This window comes from Hordeum vulgare, chromosome 2H, assembly GCF_904849725.1.
Source record: "Hordeum vulgare subsp. vulgare chromosome 2H, MorexV3_pseudomolecules_assembly, whole genome shotgun sequence".
Lineage (NCBI taxonomy): Eukaryota > Viridiplantae > Streptophyta > Magnoliopsida > Poales > Poaceae > Hordeum > Hordeum vulgare.
Window position 1 is genome coordinate 135574714 of NC_058519.1, and position 22645 is coordinate 135597358.

Below are 22645 nucleotides of genomic sequence, written 5' to 3' on the forward strand. Positions count from 1 at the left end.
AACAGAAAGCAAGCGAAAGAAAAGGGCGAACGAAAAAGGCAAATATTTTCGTAATTTTTTGTTTTTCAGAAGTAGGGGAGAGGAAAACGAGAGGCAAAAAAGTAAATGCAAGAGATGAGTTTGCGACAGTTACTTGGATAAGCTTCACTTAGAATAGTCCACGGTGCCACAAATTGACACGTTGGAGGAAGACTATTCTTGACTTGATGCTCCCCAGCAACGGCACCAGAAATTGGCACGATGAGGGGAGACTATTCTTGACTTGATCCTCCTCCCCGGCAATGGTGCCAAAAATTATTCTTGCTACCTCTTGAGCTTGCGTTGGTTTTCCCTTGAAGAGGAAAGGGTGATGCAGCACAGTGGCAGTAAGTATTTCCCTGAGTTTGAGAACCAAGGTATCAATCCAGTAGGAGTATCAAGGAAAGTCTCCAAAGTACGTGCACAAAAACAAACAAACTTGCACCCAACGTTGTAAAGGGGTTGCCAATCCCTTTCACGATTGATTGCAAGGTGAGATCTGAAGGTGGAAAGTGCAACAAAGTAAAAGTCTAGAGCTGAAAATATGATGTGAAGTAGACCCGGGGGCCATAGTGTTCACTAGAGGCTTCTCTCATAAAAGCAAGTATTACGGTGGGTGAACAAATTAATGTCGAGCAATTGATAGAATCGCGCAAAGTCATGATGATATATAAGGCAATGATCATACATATAGGCATCACGTCCGAGACAAGTAGACCGATACTTTCTGCATCTACTTCTATTACTCCACACATTGACCGCTATCCAACATGCATCTAGTGTATTAAGTTCATAACAAATGGAGTAACGGCTTAAGCAAGATGACATGATGTAGAGGGATAAATTCATGCAATAGATATAAACCCCATCTTTTTACCCTTGATGGCAACAACACGATGCGTGCCTCGCTAACCCTTCTGTCACTGGGTGAGGACACCGCATGACATGAACCCAAAACCAAGCACTTCTCCCATTGCAAGAATTATAGATCAAGTTGGCCAAACGAAACCCACAACTCGAAGAGAATTACAAGGATACGAAATCATGCATATAAGAGATCAGAGGAAACTCAAATAACACTCATAGATGATCTGATCATAAATCCACAATTCATCAGATCTCGACAAACACACCGCAAAAGAAGATTACATCAGATAGTTCTCCATGAAGATCATGGAGAACTTTGTATTGAAGATCCAAGAGAGAGAAGAAGCCATCTAGCTACTAGCTATGGACCCGAAGGTCTGTGGTGAACTACTCACGCATCATCGAAGAGGCAATGGTGTTGATGAAGAAGCCCTCCGTGTCCGAATCCCCCCTCCGGCAGGGCACCTGAACGTGCTCCAGATGGGATCTCGCGGAGACAGAAGCTTGCGGCGGCGGAAAAGTATTTTCGTGGCTCTCTTCCATGGTTTCATATTTTTGGAGAACTTATAGGCGGAAGAAGTAGGGAAGGGGAGCCATAGGGGGGGCACAAGCCTGCTAGGCCCGCCCCCCTAGGCTGGGCCTGGGTGGCTTGTGACCTCCTCCGAGGTCCCCTGCCTTGGTTCTCAAGTTTCGTGCGTGTCTTCTGTTATGGAAAAAATCATTCCGCAGGTTTTATTCTGTTTGGACTCCGTTTAATATTTTCCTCTGAAAAAGGTCAAAAACACGGAAAAAAGAGGAACTGGCACTTGGCACTGAGTTAATAGGTTAGTCCCAAAAAGATATAAAATAGCATATTCATGCATACAAAACATCCAAAGTTGACAAGATAATAGCATGGAACCATAAAAAATTATAGATACGTTGGAGACGTATCAGTTATCAAGACTATTTTCTGGCGCCGTTGCCGGGGAGGCCTAGCTCTATTCTCTGAGTCGCTTGGGATTTATGTCTGTTGCTCACTATAAGGAATCCGAGAGATCCAAAAACTAAAGTCTTGCCCTCAACTACGAGGACAGGTAAGGAATTGACATCTAGCTCTGCACTTGATTCACCTTCAGTTATGAGTAAGTTTGCGACACCACCACCTGCTAGAAATTCTGATGTGTCGCATGTGCTTGATGATGCTACTTCTGCTATCCATGATGCTTATGATGATGCTTTGCTTGATACTGCTTTGCCACTAGGTGCATTCCTTGATGCACAAACTGCTAGAGTTGCTGCTGAATGTGATGATACTTCTGAAACTGCTGAAATTATTGAAGTAGAACATGTCGTTTCACCTGTTAGAACTAGCTCTCCTAGATATGAATTGCCTGGTATACCTGAGGGTTATGTTATGGAGGGAGAGGTAGCTGAGGATTTTCTTGCTTGTAAGGATAGCTATGATCTTGAGAATTTATTGCGCAAGTGGAAAGAAAAATCTCTGAATGCTAGAATGAAATATGATCCTAAGTTTGCTACTTCACCCATCTTTGTGACTGATAAGGATTATGAATTCTCTGTTGATCCTGAGTTGATCACTTTGGTTGAATATGATCCTTTTCATGGTTATGAGTCTGAAACGGTTGTAGCACATCTTACTAAGCTGAATGATATAGCCACCCTATTCACGAGTGAGGAAAAGATTCGCCATTACTATATCCTTAAGTTGTTTCCTTTCTTGCTAAAGGGTGATGCTAAGACTTGGTTTACTTCTCTTGCTCCTGGTTGTGTGCGTAGTCCCCAGGATATGATCTACTACTTCTCTGAGAAATATTTTCCTGCCCATAAGAAACAAGCTGCCTTGCAGGATATATATAACTTTGTGCAAGTTGAAGAAGAGAGTCTCCCACAAGCTTGGGGGAGGCTTGTCCAATTACTGAATGCTTTGCCTGATCACCCTCTTGAGAAGAATGAAATACTTGATATCTTTTATAATGGACTCACCGATGCTTTTAGGGACCACCTAGATAGTTGTGTTGGTTGTGTTTTCAGGGAACAAACTGTGGAACAGCTGAAATTCTATTGAATAATATCTTGAGCAATGATAATGCTTGGACTATTCCCGAACCACATCCGAAGCCAACTCCTAAGAAAACAGGTATTCTATTCCTTAGTCCTGAAGATATGCAAGAAGCCAAGAAATCTATGCAAGAGAAAGGCATTAAATCTGAAGATGTTGAGAATCTACCACCTATCAAAGAGACCCATGGTCTTGATAACCCAACACAGGTAGTAGAGGTAAATTATCTTCGTAGATTCAATGAGAGTGATATTCCTTTTGATAAACCTGCTAGCTTATGCTTAGATGAATTTGATAACTTTGTTGCCAAACAACAAAGTTTCAATGATTATGTTAGCAGACAATTAGAACAGAATGCTCGCATGCTTAGTCATTTAAGTGCTTGTGTGGATAGAAATGTCAATGATCTTAAGATTTTGAGTAAACATGCTGTTGGGGAACGTCGCATGGGAAACAAAAAAATTCCTACGCGCACGAAGACCTATCATGGTGATGTCCATCTACGAGAGAGGATGAGTGATCTACGTACCCTTGTAGATCGTACAACAGAAGCGTTAGTGAACGCGGTTGATGTAGTGGAATGTCCTCACGTCCCTCGATCCGCCCCGCGAACAATCCCGCGATCAGTCCCACGATCTAGTACCGAACGGACGGCACCTCCGCGTTCAGCACACGTATAGCTCGACGATGATCTCGGCCTTCTTGATCCAGCAAGAGAGACGGAGAGGTAGAACAGTTCTCCGGCAGCGTGACGGCGCTCCGGAGGTTGGTGATGACCTTGTCTCAGCAGGGCTCCGCCCGAGCTCCGCAGAAACGCGATCTAGAGGAAAAACCGTGGAGGTATGTGGTCGGGCTGCCGTGGAAAGTCGTCTCAAATCAGCCCCAATACCTCCGTATATATAGGTGGGAGGGAGGGGACCTTGCCTTGGGGCTCAAGGAGCCCCAAGGAGGTCGGCCGAGTCCAAGGGGGGAAGGCTCCCCCCCCCAAACCGAGTTGGACTTGGTTTGGTGGGTGGGAGTCCTTCCCTTCCTTCCCACCTCCCTTTTTTTTCTTCCTCTTTGATTTTCCTTTGTATGGCGCATAGGGCCCTTTTGGGCTGTCCCACCAGCCCACTAAGGGCTGGTGCGCCACCCTTATGGCCTATGGGCTTCCCCGGGGTGGGTTGCCCCCCCCCACGGTGAACTCCCGGAACCCATTCGTCATTCCCGGTACATTCCCGGTAACTCCGAAAACCTTCCGGTAATCAAATGAGGTCATCCTATATATCAATCTTCATTTCCGGACCATTCCGGAAACCCTCATGACGTCCGTGATCTCATCCGGGACTCCAAACAACATTCGGTAACCAACCATATAACTCAAATACGCATAAAACAACGTCGAACCTTAAGTGTGCAGACCCTGCGGGTTCGAGAACTATGCAGACATGACCGGAGAGACTCCTCGGTCAATATCCAATAGCGGGACCTGGATGCCCATATTGGATCCTACATATTCTACAAAGATCTTATCGTTTGAACCTCAGTGCCAAGGATTCATACAATCCCGTATGTCATTCCCTTTGTCCTTCGGTATGTTACTTGCCCGAGATTCGATCGTCAGTATCCGTATACCTATTTCAATCTCGTTTACCGGCAAGTCTCTTTACTCATTCCGTAATACAAGATCCCGCAACTTACACTAAGTTACATTACTTGCAAGGCTTGTGTGTGATGTTGTATTACCGAGTGGGCCCCGAGATACCTCTCCGTCACACGGAGTGACAAATCCCAGTCTTGATCCATACTAACTCAACTAACACCTTCGGAGATACCTGTAGAGCATCTTTATAGTCACCCAGTTACGTTGCGACATTTGATACACACAAAGCATTCCTCCGGTGTCAGTGAGTTATATGATCTCATGGTCATAGGAATAAATACTTGACACGCAGAAAACAGTAGCAACAAAATGACACGATCAACATGCTTCGTCTATTAGTTTGGGTCTAGTCCATCACGTGATTCTCCTAATGACGTGATCCACTTATCAAGCAACAACACCTTGTTCATAATCAGAAGACACTGACTATCTTTGATCAACTGGCTAGCCAACTAGAGGCTTGCTAGGGACGGTGTTTTGTCTATGTATCCACACATGCAAATGAGTCTTCATTCAATACAATTATAGCATGGATAATAAACGATTATCTTGATACAGGAATTATAATAATAACTATATTTATTATTGCCTTTAGGGCATAATTCCAACAGTCTCCCACTTGCACTAGAGTCAATAATCTAGCCCTCACATCATCATGTGAATTACATTGTAATAAATCTAACACCCATACAGTTCTGGTGTTGATCATGTTTTGGCCGTGGAAGAGGTTTAGTCAGCGGGTCTGCTACATTCAGATCCGTGTGCACTTTGCATATATTCACGTCCTCACCCTCGACGTAGTCGCGGATGAGGTTGAAGCGTCGTTTGATGTGTCTGGTCTTCTTGTGATACCGTGGTTCCTTTGCTAAGGCAATGGCACCCGTGTTGTCACAGAACAAGGTTATTGGATTCAGTGCGCTTGGCACCACTCCAAGATCCGTCATGAATTGCTTCATCCAGACACCCTCCTTAGCCGCCTCCGAGGCAGCCATGTACTCCGCTTCACATGTAGAGTCTGCTACGACGCTTTGCTTGGAACTGCACCAGCTTACCGCACCCCCATTAAGAATAAATACGTATCCGGTTTGCAACTTAGAGTCGTCCGGATCTGTGTCAAAGCTTGCATCGACGTAACCTTTTACGGCGAGCTCTTCGTCACCTCCATACACGAGAAACATCTCCTTAGTCCTTTTCAGGTACTTCAGGATGTTCTTGACCGCTGTCCACTGATCCACTCCTGGATTACTCTGGAACCTACCTGCCATACTTATGGCCAGGCTAACATCCGGTCTAGTGCACAGCATTGCATACATGATAGAACCTATGGCTGAAGCATAGGGGACGGAGCGCATATGCTCTCTATCTTCATCAGTTGCTGGGCACCGAGTCTTACTCAATCTCGTACCTTGTAAAACTAGCAAGAACCCTTTCTTGGACTGTTCCATTTTGAACCTCTTCAAAACTTTATCAAGGTATGTGCTTTGTGAAAGTCCTATCAGGCGTTTTGATCTATCCCTATAGATCTTAATGCCTAGAATGTAAGCAGCTTCTCCTAGGTCCTTCATAGAGAAACTCTTATTCAAGTAATCCTTTGTGCTCTCTAAAAACTCCACGTTGTTTCCAATCAGCAATATGTCATCCACACATAATATTAGAAACGCCACAGAGCTCCCACTCACTTTCTTGTAAATACAAGATTCTCCAACCACTTGTATAAGCCCAAATGCTTTGATCACCTCATCAAAGCGTTTGTTCCAACTCCGAGAAGCTTGCACCAGTCCATAAATGGATCGCTGGAGCTTGCACACCTTGTTAGCATTCTTAGGATCGACAAAACCTTCGGGTTGTATCATATACAACTCTTCCTTAAGGAAACCGTTAAGGAACGCTGTTTTGACATCCATCTGCCAGATTTCATAATCGAAAAATGCAGCTATTGCTAACATGATTCTGACGGACTTAAGCATAGCTACGGGTGAGAATGTTTCATCGTAGTCAACTCCTTGAACTTGTGAAAAATTGTTCTGAATAGCCTTGCGGCCCTCAGGGAGTACCTCCAAAGTCCACACTTTGTTCTCATACATGGATCCTATCTCGGATTTCATGGCTTCTAGCCATTTGTTGGAATCTGGGCCCACCATTGCTTCTTCATAATTCGCAGGTTCATTGTTGTCTAACAACATGATTGATAAGACGGGATTACCGTACCACTCTGGAGCAGCACGTGGTCTCGTCGACCTGCGTGGTTCGACAGAAACTTGAACTGGAGTTTCATGATCATCATCATTAACTTCCTCCTCAGCTGGCGTTGCAACGACAGAGGTTTCCCCTTGCCCTGCGCCACCATCCAGAGGGATGAGAGGTTCGACAACCTCGTCAAGTTCTATCTTCCTCCCACTCAATTCTCTCGAGAGAAACTCCTTCTCGAGAAAAGCTCCGTTTTTTGCAACAAACACTTTGCCCTCGGATTTGAGATAGAAGGTGTACCCAACTGTCTCTTTTGGGTAACCTATGAAGACGCACTTTTCCGCTTTGGGTTCTAGCTTTTCAGGCTGATGCTTTTTGACATAAGCATCACATCCCCAAACTTTAAGAAACGACAACTTTGGCCTTTTGCCATACCACAGTTCTTATGGTGTCGTCTCAACGGATTTCGATGGTGCCCTATTTAAAGTGAATGCAGCTGTTTCTAATGCATAACCCCAAAATGATAACGGCAAATCGGTAAGAGACATCATAGATCGCACCATCTCTAATAAAGTACGATTACGACGTTCGGACACACCATTACGCTGTGGTGTTCTAGGCGGTGTCAACTGTGAAACAATTACACATTGTCTTAAGTGAGCACCAAACTCGAAACTCAGATATTCACCCCCACGATCAGACCGTAGGAACTTGATCTTCTTGTTACGATGATTTTCCACTTCACTCTGAAATTGCTTGAACTTTTCAAATGTTTGAGACTTGTGCTTCATCAAGTAGACATAACCATATCTACTCAAATCGTCAGTGAAGGCGAGAGAATAACGATATCCGCCGCGCGCCTCTACGCTCATCGGACCACACACATCGGTATGTATGATTTCCAACAAGTCACTTGCACGCTCCATAGTTCCGGAGAATGGAGTATTAGTCATCTTTCCCATGAGGCATGGTTCGCACGTGTCAAGTGAATCAAAGTCAAGTGACTCCAAAAGTCCATCAGCATGGAGTTTCTTCATGCGTTTTATACCAATATGACCTAAGCGGCAGTGCCACAAAAATATGGCGCTATCATTGTTAACTCTAACCTTTTTGGTCTCAATGTTATGTATATGTGTATCGCTATCAAGATTCAATATGAACAATCCTCTCACATTAGGTGCATGACCATAAAAGATGTTACTCATAAAAATAGAACAACCATTATTCTCTGACTTAAAAGAGTAACTGTCTCGCAATAAACAAGATCCAGATATAATGTTCATGCTCAACGCAGGCACTAAATAACAATGATTTAAGTTCATCACTAATCCTGATGGTAACTGAAGTGAAACTGTGCCGACGGCGATTGCATCAACCTTGGAACCATTTCCTACGCGCATCGTCACTTCATCTTTCGCCAGCTTTCGTCTATTCCGCAGTTCCTGTTTCGAGTTGCAAATATGAGCAACAGAACCGGTATCGAATACCCAGGCACTACTACGAGAGCCGGTTAAGTACACATCAATAACATGTATATCAAATATACCTGATTTTTCTTTGGCCGCCTTCTTATCTGCCAGATACTTGGGGCAATTGCGCTTCCAGTGACCCATACCCTTGCAATAGTAACACTCCGTTTTAGGCTTAGGTCCAGCTTTGGGTTTCTTCGTCGGATTGGCAACAGGCTTGCCACTCTTCTTCGAATTACCCTTCTTGCCTTTGCCGTTTCTCTTGAAACTAGTGGTCTTATTCACCATCAACACTTGATGCTCTTTACGAAGTTCAGACTCTGCGACTTTCAGCATCGCAAACAACTCGCCGGGAGACTTGTTCATCCCTTGCATGTTGTAGTTCAACACAAAGCCTTTATAGCTTGGCGGCAGTGATTGAAGGATTCTGTCAGTGATAGCCTCTTGCGGGAGTTCAATCCCCAGCTCGGCTAGACGGTTTGAGTACCCAGACATTTTGAGCACATGTTCACTGACAGACGAGTTTTCCTCCATCTTGCAAGCATAGAATTTATCGTAGGTCTCATACCTCTCGATCCGGGCGTTCTTCTGAAAGATAAACTTCAACTCTTGGAACATCTCAAATGCTCCATGACGCTCAAAGCGACGTTGAAGTCCCGATTCTAAGCCATACAAGACTGCACATTGAACTATTGAGTAGTCCTCCTTACGTGCTAACCAAGCGTTCTTCACATCCTGATCAGCCGTAGCGGGTGGTTCATCTCCTAGCGCAGCATTAAGGACATAATCCTTCTTCCCAGCTTGTAAGATTAGCTTAAGATTACGAGCCCAGTCTACAAAGTTGCTTCCATCATCTTTCAACTTAGCTTTCTCTAGGAACGTATTAAAATTCAGGATGACTGTCGCGTGAGCCATGATCTACAACACAAATATATTCAAAGTGGACTTTAGACTATGTTCAAGATAATTAGAGTTTAACTTAATCAAATTGTTTGCTAAACTCCCACTCAAAAAGTACATCTCTCTAGTCATTTGAGTGGTTCATGATCCACTTACACTAGCTCAAGTCCGATCATCACGTGAGTTGAGTATAGTTTCAGTGGTAAGCAACCCTATGCTAATCATATCATCTATATGATTCATGATCGACCTTTAGGCCATGTCTGCACATGCTAGGCTTGTCAAGCTTAACCCGAGTGTTCTGCGTGCGCAACTGTTTTGCACCCGTTGTATGTGAACGTTGAGTCTATCACACCCGATCATCACGTGGTGTCTCGAAACGACGAACTGTAGCAATGGTGCACCGTCGGGGAGAACACAATTTCGTCTTGAAATTTTAGTGAGAGATCACCTCATAATGCTACCGTCGTTCTAAGCAAAACAAGGTGCATAAAAGGATTAACATCACATGCAATTCATAAGTGACATGATATGGCCATCATCACGTGCTTCTTGATCTCCATCACCAAAGCACCGGCACGATCTTCTTGTCACCGGCGCCACGCCATGATCTCCATCAACATGTTGCCATCGGGGTTGTCGTGCTACTCATGCTATTACTACTAAAGCTACATCCTAGCAAAAATAGTAAACACATCTGCAAGCACAAACGTTAGTATAAAGACAACCCTATGGCTCCTGCCGGTTGCCGTACCATCGACGTGCAAGTCGATATTTTCTATTACAACATGATCATCTCATACATCCAATATATCACATCACATCGTTGGCCATATCACATCACAAGCATACCCTGCAAAAACAAGTTAGACGTCCTCTAATTTTTGTTGTTGCATGTTTTACGTGGTGACCAAGGGTATCTAGTAGGATCGCATCTTACTTACGCAAACACCACAACGGAGATATATGAGTTGCTATTTAACCTCATCCAAGGACCTCCTCGGTCAAATCCGATTCAACTAAAGTTGGAGAAACCGACACTTGCCAGTCATCTTTGAGCAACGGGGTTACTCGTAACGATGAAACCAGTCTCTCGTAAGCGTACGAGTAATGTCGGTCCAAGCCGCTTCAATCCAACAATACCGCGGAATCAAGAAAAGACTAAGGAGGGCAGAAAAATGCACATCACCGCCCACAAAAACTTTTGTGTTCTACTCGAGAAGACATCTACGCATGAACCTAGCTCATGATGCCACTGTTGGGGAACGTCGCATGGGAAACAAAAATTTTCCTACGCGCACGAAGACCTATCATGGTGATGTCCATCTACGAGAGAGGATGAGTGATCTACGTACCCTTGTAGATCGTACAGCAGAAGCGTTAGTGAATGCGGTTGATGTAGTGGAACGTCCTCACGTCCCTCGATCCGCCCCGCGAACAATCCCGCGATCAGTCCCACGATCTAGTACCGAACGGACGGCACCTCCGCGTTCAGCACACGTACATCTCGACGATGATCTCGGCCTTCTTGATCCAGCAAGAGAGACGGAGAGGTAGAAGAGTTCTCCGGCAGTGTGACGGTGCTCCGGAGGTTGGTGATGACCTTGTCTCAGCAGGGCTCCGCCCGAGCTCCGCAGAAACGCGATCTAGAGGAAAAACCGTGGAGGTATGTGGTCGGGCTGCCGTGGAAAGTCGTCTCAAATCAGCCCCAATACCTCCGTATATATAGGTGGGAGGGAGGGGACCTTGCCTTGGGGCTCAAGGAGCCCCAAGGGGGTCAGCCGAGTCCAAGGGGGGAAGGCTCCCCCCCCAAACCGAGTTGGACTTGGTTTGGTGGGTGGGAGTCCTTCCCTTCCTTCCCACCTCCCTTTTTTTTCTTTCTCTTTGATTTTCCTTTGTATGGCGCATAGGGCCCTTTTGGGCTGTCCCACCAGCCCACTAAGGGCTGGTGCGCCACCCTTATGGCCTATGGGCTTCCCCGGGGTGGGTTGCCCCCCCCCCCCGGTGAACTCCCGGAACCCATTCGTCATTCCCGGTACATTCCCGGTAACTCCGAAAACCTTCCGGTAATCAAATGAGGTCATCCTATATATCAATCTTCGTTTCCGGACCATTCCGGAAACCCTCGTGACGTCCGTGATCTCATCCGGGACTCCGAACAACATTCGGTAACCAACCATATAACTCAAATACGCATAAAACAACGTCGAACCTTAAGTGTGCAGACCCTGCGGGTTCGAGAACTATGCAGACATGACCCGAGAGACTCCTCGGTCAATATCCAATAGCGGGACCTGGATGCCCATATTGGATCCTACATATTCTACGAAGATCTTATCGTTTGAACCTCAGTGCCAAGGATTCATACAATCCCGTATGTCATTCCCTTTGTCCTTCGGTATGTTACTTGCCCGAGATTCGATCGTCAGTATCCGTATACCTATTTCAATCTCGTTTACCGGCAAGTCTCTTTACTCGTTCCGTAATACAAGATCCCGCAACTTACACTAAGTTACATTACTTGCAAGGCTTGTGTGTGATGTTGTATTACCGAGTGGGCCCCGAGATACCTCTCCGTCACACGGAGTGACAAATCCCAGTCTTGATCCATACTAACTCAACTAACACCTTCGGAGATACCTGTAGAGCATCTTTATAGTTACCCAGTTACGTTGCGACGTTTGATACACGCAAAGCATTCCTCCGGTGTCAGTGAGTTATATGATCTCATGGTCATAGGAATAAATACTTGACACGCAGAAAACAGTAGCAACAAAATGACACGATCAACATTCTACGTCTATTAGTTTGGGTCTAGTCCATCACGTGATTCTCCTAATGACGTGATCCAGTTATCAAGCAACAACACCTTGTTCATAATGAGAAGACACTAACTATCTTTGATCAACTGGCTAGCCAACTAGAGGCTTGCTAGGGATGGTGTTTTGTCTATGTATCCCGGGTCTAAAGCTTATGTGTAAGCAAAATGATGTCCTACAAAGCGATCTTTGAAGGAACACACCTATATGAGCCTGACCGCTGGTCACAGTCTATGAGATTGGGGTGATCTCTAGTAAACTCATGAATAATAGGCCACTAGTGTGACCAATATGCTCCACCCGAGGGGCCAGCTTTCGGTAGCCTAGTACTAGTAAGACTTGTGGTGAATCTTCTTTACGCCAAATTGACAATTCAAGGCATAGTCCATTGTTCAATTGTAAAATAGTGTAGCTGCTTGCTCTAGGTGAAGCTCAACATTAACATGTCTTCACTGAAATACTGGTATATCAAAACAGTGATTGGAACGAGAAGAACACAATGTGCTCTTGAGATCTGGTGGGGAATTATTGAAATCTTAGATGGGCCTAAGGCCCATGAGACAATTTCAGAAAATCTCTAAGGGCCCATGTAGGTGGTGGCATGACAAGGTGGTGGTGGGAAGTTTAGTCCCACTCCGCTAGTGGAGAAGAAGTCGGACCCCTTTATAAGGGCCTCTCTTCTACATGCTATTGGAGAGTGAGAAGAAAAAAGACCCTCGCGCACTCCTCCTCCGTCCGCCTCGCCACGCCTCGCCGCGGGTTGTGGGAATGAGCCGAGCCGAGCTCATACCTAAGCGCTTATTTTTTATATAAGCAGGGCTAACGCTAACCCTAGCCGTCACGAGATTAGATCGCTTCTGCCTCACGAGCTCGTTCCTTTGCTGCTGCTGCCGCCGGCGGCTCCGTCTCGTTCACCGCGTACACGGTCGGCGGGAGAGCAGGCCTCCGAAACCCCGCCTCTCCGGATCCTCTAGGGAAGAGGGACGATTAGGTTTTTGGGGAGCGATCACGCGACTACTCGCCTCCGTCCGTCTGCTTCGTATACGTCCATGTCGCCCTCATCATCACCATGTCTTCATCAACCGAAGCCGTTCGTCTCACCAGCGAGAAGGCCGAAGCCGAGAAGAAGGCGGCAGAGGATGTTGCCGCCGCCACCGCTGCTGCTACGACCAAGTGGCCGATCGGAGGGTATAACTTGTTTATCCCGCTCATATTTATTTTAGCCCTAGTAGTACTCCCTCCGTCACAGTTTATAAGGAATGCACATGTACCTAGGTCGTCAATTTGACTTATATAAAATATATTGTTTAACATAAAAATTATATCATTAAAAAGTTGAACATCTAAAGTTTCTAATGATATATTTTTTGTAATATATGTCTCTCATTAAATTGGTCAAATTGACAACCTAGATACACGTGCCGGACTTATAAACTGAAACAGAGGAAGCACTAGCTATATGCGTAGTACGGAGTATTTGCTAGCGTGCTCTATAATTAGTATGTCATAAATCTAATCAATGTCATGTTAGTAATTATTTTATGAATTAATCTAGTCGGAAAATTGCCTATTTACGCAACATTTTGTATTTGGTTGACTATCGCCAATGCGTCACCTACTGATATGGAGGTATAACTTGCAATATTTGTACTAGCTGATTGTGTGAGCTTTATAATGTTCTTTATTCTACAATTACGTCACGGAAACATTTTTATGCATCTTTCAGCCGTTGCTTGTAGTCCCAATACGTAACAGCTTCATCAACGTATCCGCACGTTACACGGTTGCCAGTCGTCGATTGCTTTTCTACCGTATATACGTAGATTTCGCAATCCAGTGGAGTGGCCAAAAAAGAGTCGTTGCAGAGCAATAAAACCCATTTATTAACCGCGGTAGAAACTCCCGGCGACATTTAAAATCCACGCCCGGATTTACCACGTCGTTCTCATTGAATGCCACAAGAGGATCATCATGGGCCACTCTGACAGGCATCCCATGCCGAATTTAAAACACACATTTACTTTGCCCACCAGCATCCCAGCCACAGCCACACCCGCCGTCCCAACCCGCTCCCTCACCCTCTCACTGACATCCCGACCCGCCCCCGCGCGGCCCCGCCCAACAGCCACCCCCAGAAAAGCAGCCCATCGGTGCCCCCAAAGTCCCAGCCCCGCAGCCAGGAGCCAGCCGCGGTCGCTGTCGCCACCCCCTGCCCCCGGATCCCACCACCGGTTTCGTGCCGCGGTTGCTCACATCACACCACACCACGCACGGCTGCTTCCCTCTCCCCTCCCCCCTCCTCGCTCGCTCGCTCGCTCGCGTGTGTATAGCGTACCCGTACCCAACCGGGGAGATTTCGGGGGCCATCCAGCTCCAGGGGCGGAAGGGTCATTCCCGCTGCCCACATTAATTAAGTCCACACGAGCCGCAGCCCCACGCCCCACGCCGCCTTCGCTAGCGGACGAGCCGGCTCTCCCCAAACTGCCCCTCTCACCGTCGCCTCCAAAACTACCTCCGCCTTCCTCCTCACTCAGGCCCCTCCGCTCAGCCCCGCACCCGCGCCAATGGCCGATTCGCCGAACCCTAGCTCCGGGGACCTCCCCTCGCCCGCCGGGAGCTCGCCCGAGAAGCCCTACCCCGCGGATCGACGCGTCGCGGCGCTCGCCGGCGCGGGCGCGAGGTACAAGGCCATGTCCCCCGCGCGGCTGCCGATCTCGCGCGAGTCCTGCCTCACCATCCCCGCCGGCTTCAGCCCCTCAGCGCTCCTCGACTCCCCCGTGCTCCTCACCAACTTCAAGGTGATTGCCGCCTCGCTCTACTGCACCTGTCGCCTCTCCGCCTGCTGTTACTTGTTACTGCGGGATCTGCGCCCGTGTCACGCTGAGCTCAGTTTGAGCTGGGGAAAAGGAGGGATTCCGATGCGCATTAGCTCAGCGCTCTAGTTTATGTCTACATTTGCGCCGGGGAATTGGCTCGTGGCCTCGGAATAACGCGCTTTTCCCTGTGCGCTTTCGCATTTCCGGCGGTGACATGAGGATTCTGGAACTTCCTTTTTTGCGAGGGTTCTTCGTGATATGTTTGTTTTCCCTCCGTTTCTTCTTTTGGAGCGTCCCCGCGCCGTCTACTTGCTGCAGAGTGAGGTGGATGCTGTTGCTTGTGCGTCTGCAGGGAATTATTCTGTTAGTTATGCACACACTTGGTGGCTACGAGAACAAATCATCATTTGACATTCCTTTTACGGGGCCTTTGTAGGGCCTTATTTAAGGAAACAACCCCCTCGGCTCTGGCCGGTATTGTGCTGGTGGTGTGCTAAGATATGGTGCTCGTCTAGAAGGAAATCGCCAAGTAATTGTGCTCGGGTTGACCGTTTGGTTGTTATTCTTCCTCGGGATTGGTTGTAGATGTGGTATTTGTTTTCCTGAGCCCTCTTGTTGGCAGCCTACAAACTGAAATAGCCCTTGCTTGCTGCGCATAGTCACTTGGTCCCAGCATCATTGTTCCTTTCTTTGTCTTGCTCTGTTGTTCTTGCCGGCCTTCTTCTTTCTCTTCATGTTCCCTTTTCCAACCATAGGATAAAATGATTGGCAAACATGTTCTTTTTGAAGAAGAATATTTATTAAGGTGACATTTATTTCAGAGGGCGCGGTAGTACTTCATATATGCAATTTGCAGGCTATAGTGCTGTTGTACTTTTTTTTCCGCATTCACAAGTATTCAGAGGTCTTAAAGTGTGGTAGCATTGAAAATAGTTAACAAGATTTTCTTCCAGGTTGAACCTTCACCAACAACTGGTAGTCTGGGCATGGCTGCGATTCTGCACAAGAGCGCTCATCCAGACATGCTGCCTTCGCCACGGGATAAATCTGTTCGTAATGCCCATGAAGATAGGGGTTCTAGGGATTTTGAATTCAAGCCTCATCTGAATTCGTCTTCTCAATCACTGGTACACAACCTTTAATTTTCTTTTCTGTGTCCTATAGAGATTAATGCACTTTATCTTGCAGAACATTAAGATGAAATTTAAGCATTTTGTTTCTAGATGACCCTGCAACTTTTTTTGGCCTTTATTGTGCATATTATATAATTTGGCCAGGTTCTTGAATTGTTGCATAATTCATAATGTTGCCTCTCTTTTGTAAATGTATCTATGAGTTACATATTTTATTCTGATATTTTTTGGATGATAGGAAGGTAACGCTATTCCAGATGCATGGCAAATCTCAATATAAAACTCATTAACTCAATATTCATGTGCAGCATTACTTCTTTCACATGTTGTGGAGAAGTTTCTTTATAAATGGTAGAGTTTGAAGGAAGTATTTTGAATGGCAGTTTGGGGAAAACCTATGGTACATATGTAGTTAGATCTATCTGTGCTTGCTATATTAGTCACATCCTTTCTTAATTCGTTGACTTGTTTTTACATATTTAGTTTTGCATTGTGTAACATTTGTGATGTCATATTTTGTACTGCAGGCTCCTGCTATGAGTGATCTAAAAAAACATGAGCATTCTATGCAAAATCAGAGTATGAATCCCAGCTCATCATCTAGCAATATGGTGAATGAAAACAGACCTCCCTGTTCACGTGAGTCGAGTCTTACAGTGAATGTAAGTGCTCAGAACCAACCTGTTGGAATGGTTGGTTTGACTGACAGCATGCCTGCTGAAGTTGGTACATCTGAGCCGCAGCAGATGAATAGCTCTGACAATGCCATGCAAGAGCCGCAGTCTGAAAATGTTGCTGACAAGTCGGCAGATGATGGCTACAACTGGCGGAAATACGGGCAGAAGCATGTCAAGGGAAGTGAAAACCCTAGAAGTTACTACAAGTGCACACATCCTAATTGTGAAGTAAAAAAGCTATTGGAGCGTGCAGTTGATGGTCTGATCACGGAAGTTGTCTATAAGGGACGCCACAATCATCCTAAGCCCCAGCCCAATAGGAGGTTAGCTGGTGGTGCAGTTCCTTCAAACCAGGGTGAAGAACGATATGACGGCGCTTCAGCTGCTGATGGTGAGCTGTTTGTCATAATTACTTCGAAATACTGTATCAGGTCCCTATAGTTTGGAGCTTGGCATCCTGCGTTCTCGTATCCAATTTGGAAAGTTTATCAACATCTTTGGTTGAATTTTAGCATTCCCTTGCTTCTGTTCCCTCCTCTTGAGTAGCTTCCTATTTTTATGTACTTATAAATGTATAGTACTCCCTCCAATCCATATGAGTTGTCGCTGAAACAGATGTATCTAGACGTATTTCAGTGCTAGATACATCCGTTTGAGTGACAAGTAATATGGATCGGAGGGAGTAGTAAAAACCGTCAGTTCAAAATTGTAAAATTCTTGGAAATGAATCCCTTAAAGTAAAAAAACTCAAATTTAATACGAGTTTCCCTGAGTTGAATTTGGGCATCACAATAGATATATTGATCAGTCCATACAAAAAAGAGAACTTGTGGTAAATATGCTTTTAATTGTTTCTAGTCATTGTTTTGTCGGTATCTCAGACTTTTATGCTGATTTGCAGATAAATCTTCCAATGCTCTTAGCAACCTTGCTAATCCGGTACATTCGCCTGGTATGGTTGAGCCTGTTCCAGCTTCAGTTAGTGATGATGACATCGATGCTGGAGGTGGAAGACCCTACCCTGGGGATGATGCTACTGAGGAGGAGGATTTAGAGTCGAAACGCAGGTATGCTTGGTTTGGACTTGGTGAATTTATGCACCTCTAAAGAATCATTCCTGTCAGTTGTCAAGTGCTAATCTTCTTGTCTACAACTATCATCAACTATGAAAACAGGAAAATGGAGTCTGCTGGTATTGATGCTGCTCTGATGGGTAAACCTAACCGTGAGCCCCGTGTCGTCGTTCAAACTGTAAGTGAGGTTGACATCTTGGATGATGGCTATCGTTGGCGGAAATATGGACAGAAAGTTGTCAAAGGAAACCCCAATCCACGGTAAGTACTTATTTCTTCATTAGTTACATTTTATCCTTTTATTGTCTGGCTTGTGAGAAGATTGTCATCGTAATGGTAAATATCTACTCTGGCTATGTTTTATGGATTAGTTGCTAAGAACTTTTGCACTATGTATTTTGCGACATGTCTATGCATAATTGTATTTTGTATGCTTGCTCAATCACGAGTCATGCATTTGTCGAGTTTTACCCCTAACATAAGAGAGCCTGTGATTATGATGATGAACAAGTATTCTACATTTCTACTCCCTCCGTCCGATAATATAAGTGCGTTTTTGCTCTTATAATATGGGACGGAGGGAGTACTTCACACCTATGCTCAAGGTTTTATATGAATGAATTAAGTGGACCGGTGAAGACATGTGGTAGATGAAGATGAAATATCGGTTACTTCACCTTAATCACTGTTGGTGATCACATGCGGAGATGGGAGAATTCCTATTCCGCAGTGCATACTACAATCAGCACATGTGTCTTGAAGGCCGCTCAAAGCTCAACCACGTTTAGTCTGTCGTAGTTTTACCATTCAATTTTAGTATTATTTATGTGGGCAGGTACAGAGGTACTGTCCATTAGTATTGTTATATGATGAGTTTCCCCCCTTCTCGTGAAGACCACATTTAACGGCACATATAATTTTGAGGATCATATAACATATAATGAAAAACAAAAAAATACACCTCATTTGTGTCATGGTACAGAATTATATTGATGTATCATGTATGTATGCTTCTATACAATGAGCCCTGCAACACTATAGTTAGCAGAGATAATAAAACTAGAAAGCAATGTTTCACTGTTAAATTATAGTCCCTCCGATCCATGTTACTCGTCACTGATTTAGTACAAACTTCTAAATCAGTGACAAATAATATGGATCAGAGGGAGTACTATATAAAATATTATCCTTAAGCATACAAAGTGAACGCATTTGATTGGCTGGTATATGTCTGTTTTAGGAAGGGTGACCTTTGGCTTGAAGTCCATGTGCGCAGCCAGTTTTTTTATTCATGGGGTGCAAGGCTTTAGAATAATCCCTTGGAGTTTGAGTTGCTAGCTAGTCAAGACCCTTTTTCATGAGGGAGAAAAGACAAGCTATAGAAATATTTGGTTTGAAGCTAATGGTTGCGTAAAAATTGCTATGTTGAAAACGTATTTAGCATGCTTTTGCTTTGCTGCCTAAATTTTGACATCTACTCCTGGTTCTGTTTTGCCAAATTAATCGCGGTCATGACCAGAATTTTGGCAAACATTAGCAATGCAAACTTTGATACAACCGAACAGCTTATATTGATGCGCTTGCATATATCTGTATGCCATGGTCTTTCACTGCTTTATTTTGTAAGTACGTGAAAAGGGCAATGTTGCACGGATACATCGTACCATATGAAATTCTATTCCTATGTATAACAAAGGGAGGCATTTAATTTGTTGAATCCTTATTTTTTAGCCCCTCGAGTGCTATACCCACCCATTCATCGCCGTCCGATAGACGTGTTGTGATCTGCACTGCCATTGTGCTTGCAAATTGTTTTATCTTCGTGCATTTAGTTATAGTTTGCTAATGAACACACAATGGCATGTCGTACAGCTTACATGTCAGATCGGAGTCAGTGCATCATCAGCTTTCCTTCCCTGCACCTCCTCCAAGAGGCAAATCAATTCATGGTTTGGGCATTGTTTTTACACTAAATGACAAACAATTTCCTTGACTAATACTCCCTCCGTTCCTAAATATAAGTCTTTTTAGAGATTTCACTAAGTGACTACATACGTAGTAAAATGAATGAATGTGCAATCCAAAGTATGTCTATATACATCCGTATGTAGTCTTCTAGTGAAACCTCTTCAAAGACTTATACTCCCTCCATTCCTAAATATAAGTCTTTTAAGCCATTTCACTAGATGTCTACATACGGAGCAAAATGATTGAATGTACACTCTAAAGTATGTCTATATACATCCGTATGTAGTCCATTAATGAAATCTCTACAAAGACTTATATTTAGGAACGGAGGGAGTATTTAGGAACGGAGGGAGTAAATGATTCTGTTTGAATTACATGCACTGCTGTCCCAAAACATAAGCAGAATTACAGTTCGCATTAATTGTTTGGGCCGTGCGATCAGCACGTGGAAACAAAGTGCAAGAGCCACCCATAATGCAGGTCCGAAAGGCTCTCCTTGTAACATACTTCATCAAATGTATAGCAAATAGTGCCACAACAACTCCCACTTGTTCCAGTAAAAGAATATCGCTCGTCAAGGATTCCTTCAAGTGTAGCTCTTTCGCGAAGATAGGGTGGACGTTCTTTATATACTCATATACCTTTTATTCTATTTTATTTTTATCTTATAAATTGGAGTTTGTGGTGGTGGTGGCGAGTTCACTCCCCCCCACTCCAGCCCATTCTCTCTCATCCATCCAGGACCCACCAAGCAAATAATAAAATGGTAAACAAAACAGTAATAAATAATGCAATTATGGATCCCACACCTGCTGCTACACATAGCTCAGTCAAACCAATAATCCACCACCTTACTAATATCTTCAGAATGAGAAAATACTTTTGCAAGTACACATACACATTTTTTTCACTGCGACACGAACTAGCCAGTCACCGGCAGTCCGCTCCTTCCCAATCCCTGTCCTCCGGGCTCCCTGTACTATGGTTGAACTACTGAGGTGTTGTTACCCTTTATAGTTATAGTGTATTGCCTTTTATGGTGTTATGCTTAGCAAGTGCATGGTTGTTGTATACTGCCACTAACCCAATACAATTGTAATCATTTTTGTGGTTCCGCAGCAACACATGTACATATAACAAATAGGATGGGCTGTGGATCATTCTAATGCATGTCTTAAAAACAAAGCTATCAGCATTAAATGTAGGCAGCAGTTTCCATAATAAATAAAATAGTACAACAACTGGTTAATCACACTGTTTACACTCATTCAACCTGACCACGCACTAGCAGCACCAAGTAATTATGAACCATAACATACAGATTTGGATCTCAAAGACCGAATGGATGGTGGAAAGTAGTTATAGTCCACCAGGCCAGGCACATATTATCCTTAAATTGTTTGGTAGATCTTTAATAATGATTTTTTTCATATAATAAAATACTGGGAGTCAGGCTTTCTAGGGTTTGGTTGATTCTGGACATTGATGTCTCGAAAAGTCAACCACATGAAACGTGACTGCCTAAATTTGTAGATCACCTCGTGAATGGATATGCGTGTAACATTCAGACAAGGGACAAGTCAATTTAAATTTATTAAGGAAGTGCCACATGAGTCGTTGCACTCTTATATTTGTTTTTTTTCTTGACTGCAGGAGTTACTACAAATGCACAAGCACAGGATGCCCTGTGAGGAAGCATGTTGAGAGAGCATCACACGATCCTAAATCAGTGATAACAACGTATGAAGGAAAACATAACCATGAAGTCCCTGCTGCGAGGAATGCAACCCATGAGATGTCCGCGCCTCCCATGAAGAACGTCGTGCATCAGATTAACAGCAATATGCCCAGCAGCATTGGTGGCATGATGAGGGCATGTGAAGCCAGGAACTACACCAACCAATATTCTCAGGCGGCTGAAACCGACACTGTCAGTCTTGATCTTGGTGTTGGAATCAGCCCAAACCACAGCGACGCGACAAACCAAATGCAGTCTTCAGGTCCTGACCAGATGCAGTATCAAATGCAAACCATGGGTTCGATGTACGGCAACATGAGACATCCATCATCAATGGCAGCGCCAGCGGTACAAGGAAACTCTGCTGGCCGCATGTATGGTTCGAGAGAAGAGAAAGGTAACGAAGGGTTTACTTTCAGAGCCACACCGATGGACCATTCAGCTAACCTATGCTATAGCAGTGCTGGGAACTTGGTCATGGGTCCATGAGAGGGAATGAGAGTGTCTGCAAATGCTCATAGCTCCATGAATCATATATTACCAACAATGCTTTGTAATGACAATCTCTTCAGCAAGATTCTCAATTGTGTATCGGTTACAAGTCAGTTCAGCCGGAGGCAAGTATGCTAGTATAAGCTATACCTGGGGGACTGCAGCAAATACGCATGTGTCTTTTTAAGTGCGGAAAAGGCCCTTGCTGTATGTAGCATTGCAGCCCTACATTCGTTGTACAGCGAACCTAATATGATTAATTAATTAGATTATGAGAATTTGGTTTCGTGAACTGTCTAATCTTCTGTACTGGAATATTGATAGAAATATAGATTATGGTAATTTTCTTTACCCGTTAAGACAACTTCATATATTTCGAATGCATGAAAACTTTATATATATCTGAAATGCGCGAAGGATGTCACTGGCCAAAGGCGTACGCAATCATACTTCACTCTCGCTGTCATTTACGGATGCTCGTACAGCGTGGTTTGCATCACTTGAACTCTGTTTGCTTCCGGATTTAGAGCAACTTCAATGGACCGACCCAAACGGACGGCGTTTTTGCCCGTTTGGCTCGTCCGGCGTCCGTCTTGTTTTAGATTTAGATCGGTAGTGCGTCTAACGTGTCGACTCATTTTATGTCCGCACACAATTTTTAAAAAAGGCTCACGGTCATAGATCATTACCAGCGGTCATGTCTTATGTCGGTACTGGGTCTTATGTCGGTACCATGCCAGTACCGGCATACAATGCCGGTTTCAAAAGTATCATCATACAGTTC

The 22645-nt window shown here is 44.6% G+C and overlaps 1 protein-coding gene across 1 annotated transcript; it reads left to right on the forward strand.

The window, feature by feature from the left end:
- Positions 1–14316: 14316 nt before the first annotated feature.
- Positions 14317–22212, forward strand: LOC123425541 (WRKY transcription factor SUSIBA2). Its single transcript, XM_045109233.1, has 6 exons — positions 14317–14762; positions 15734–15907; positions 16441–16981; positions 17492–17657; positions 17766–17924; positions 21285–22212. The coding sequence occupies exons 1-6, from the start codon at positions 14529–14531 to the stop codon at positions 21856–21858; spliced, it is 1848 nt and encodes a 615-aa protein (XP_044965168.1). The 5' UTR covers positions 14317–14528; the 3' UTR covers positions 21859–22212.
- The last annotated feature ends 433 nt before the right edge of the window (positions 22213–22645 follow it).

Coding starts and splice junctions, on each gene's coding strand:
- LOC123425541 (XM_045109233.1), top strand. CDS start 14,529: ATGGCCGATTCGCCGAACCCTAGCTCCGGGGACCTCCCCTCGCCCGCC. Junction 17,658..17,765: donor GATTTAGAGTCGAAACGCAG/GTATGCTTGGTT, acceptor CTATGAAAACAG/GAAAATGGAGTCTGCTGGTA. Junction 17,925..21,284: donor AAAGGAAACCCCAATCCACG/GTAAGTACTTAT, acceptor TCTTGACTGCAG/GAGTTACTACAAATGCACAA.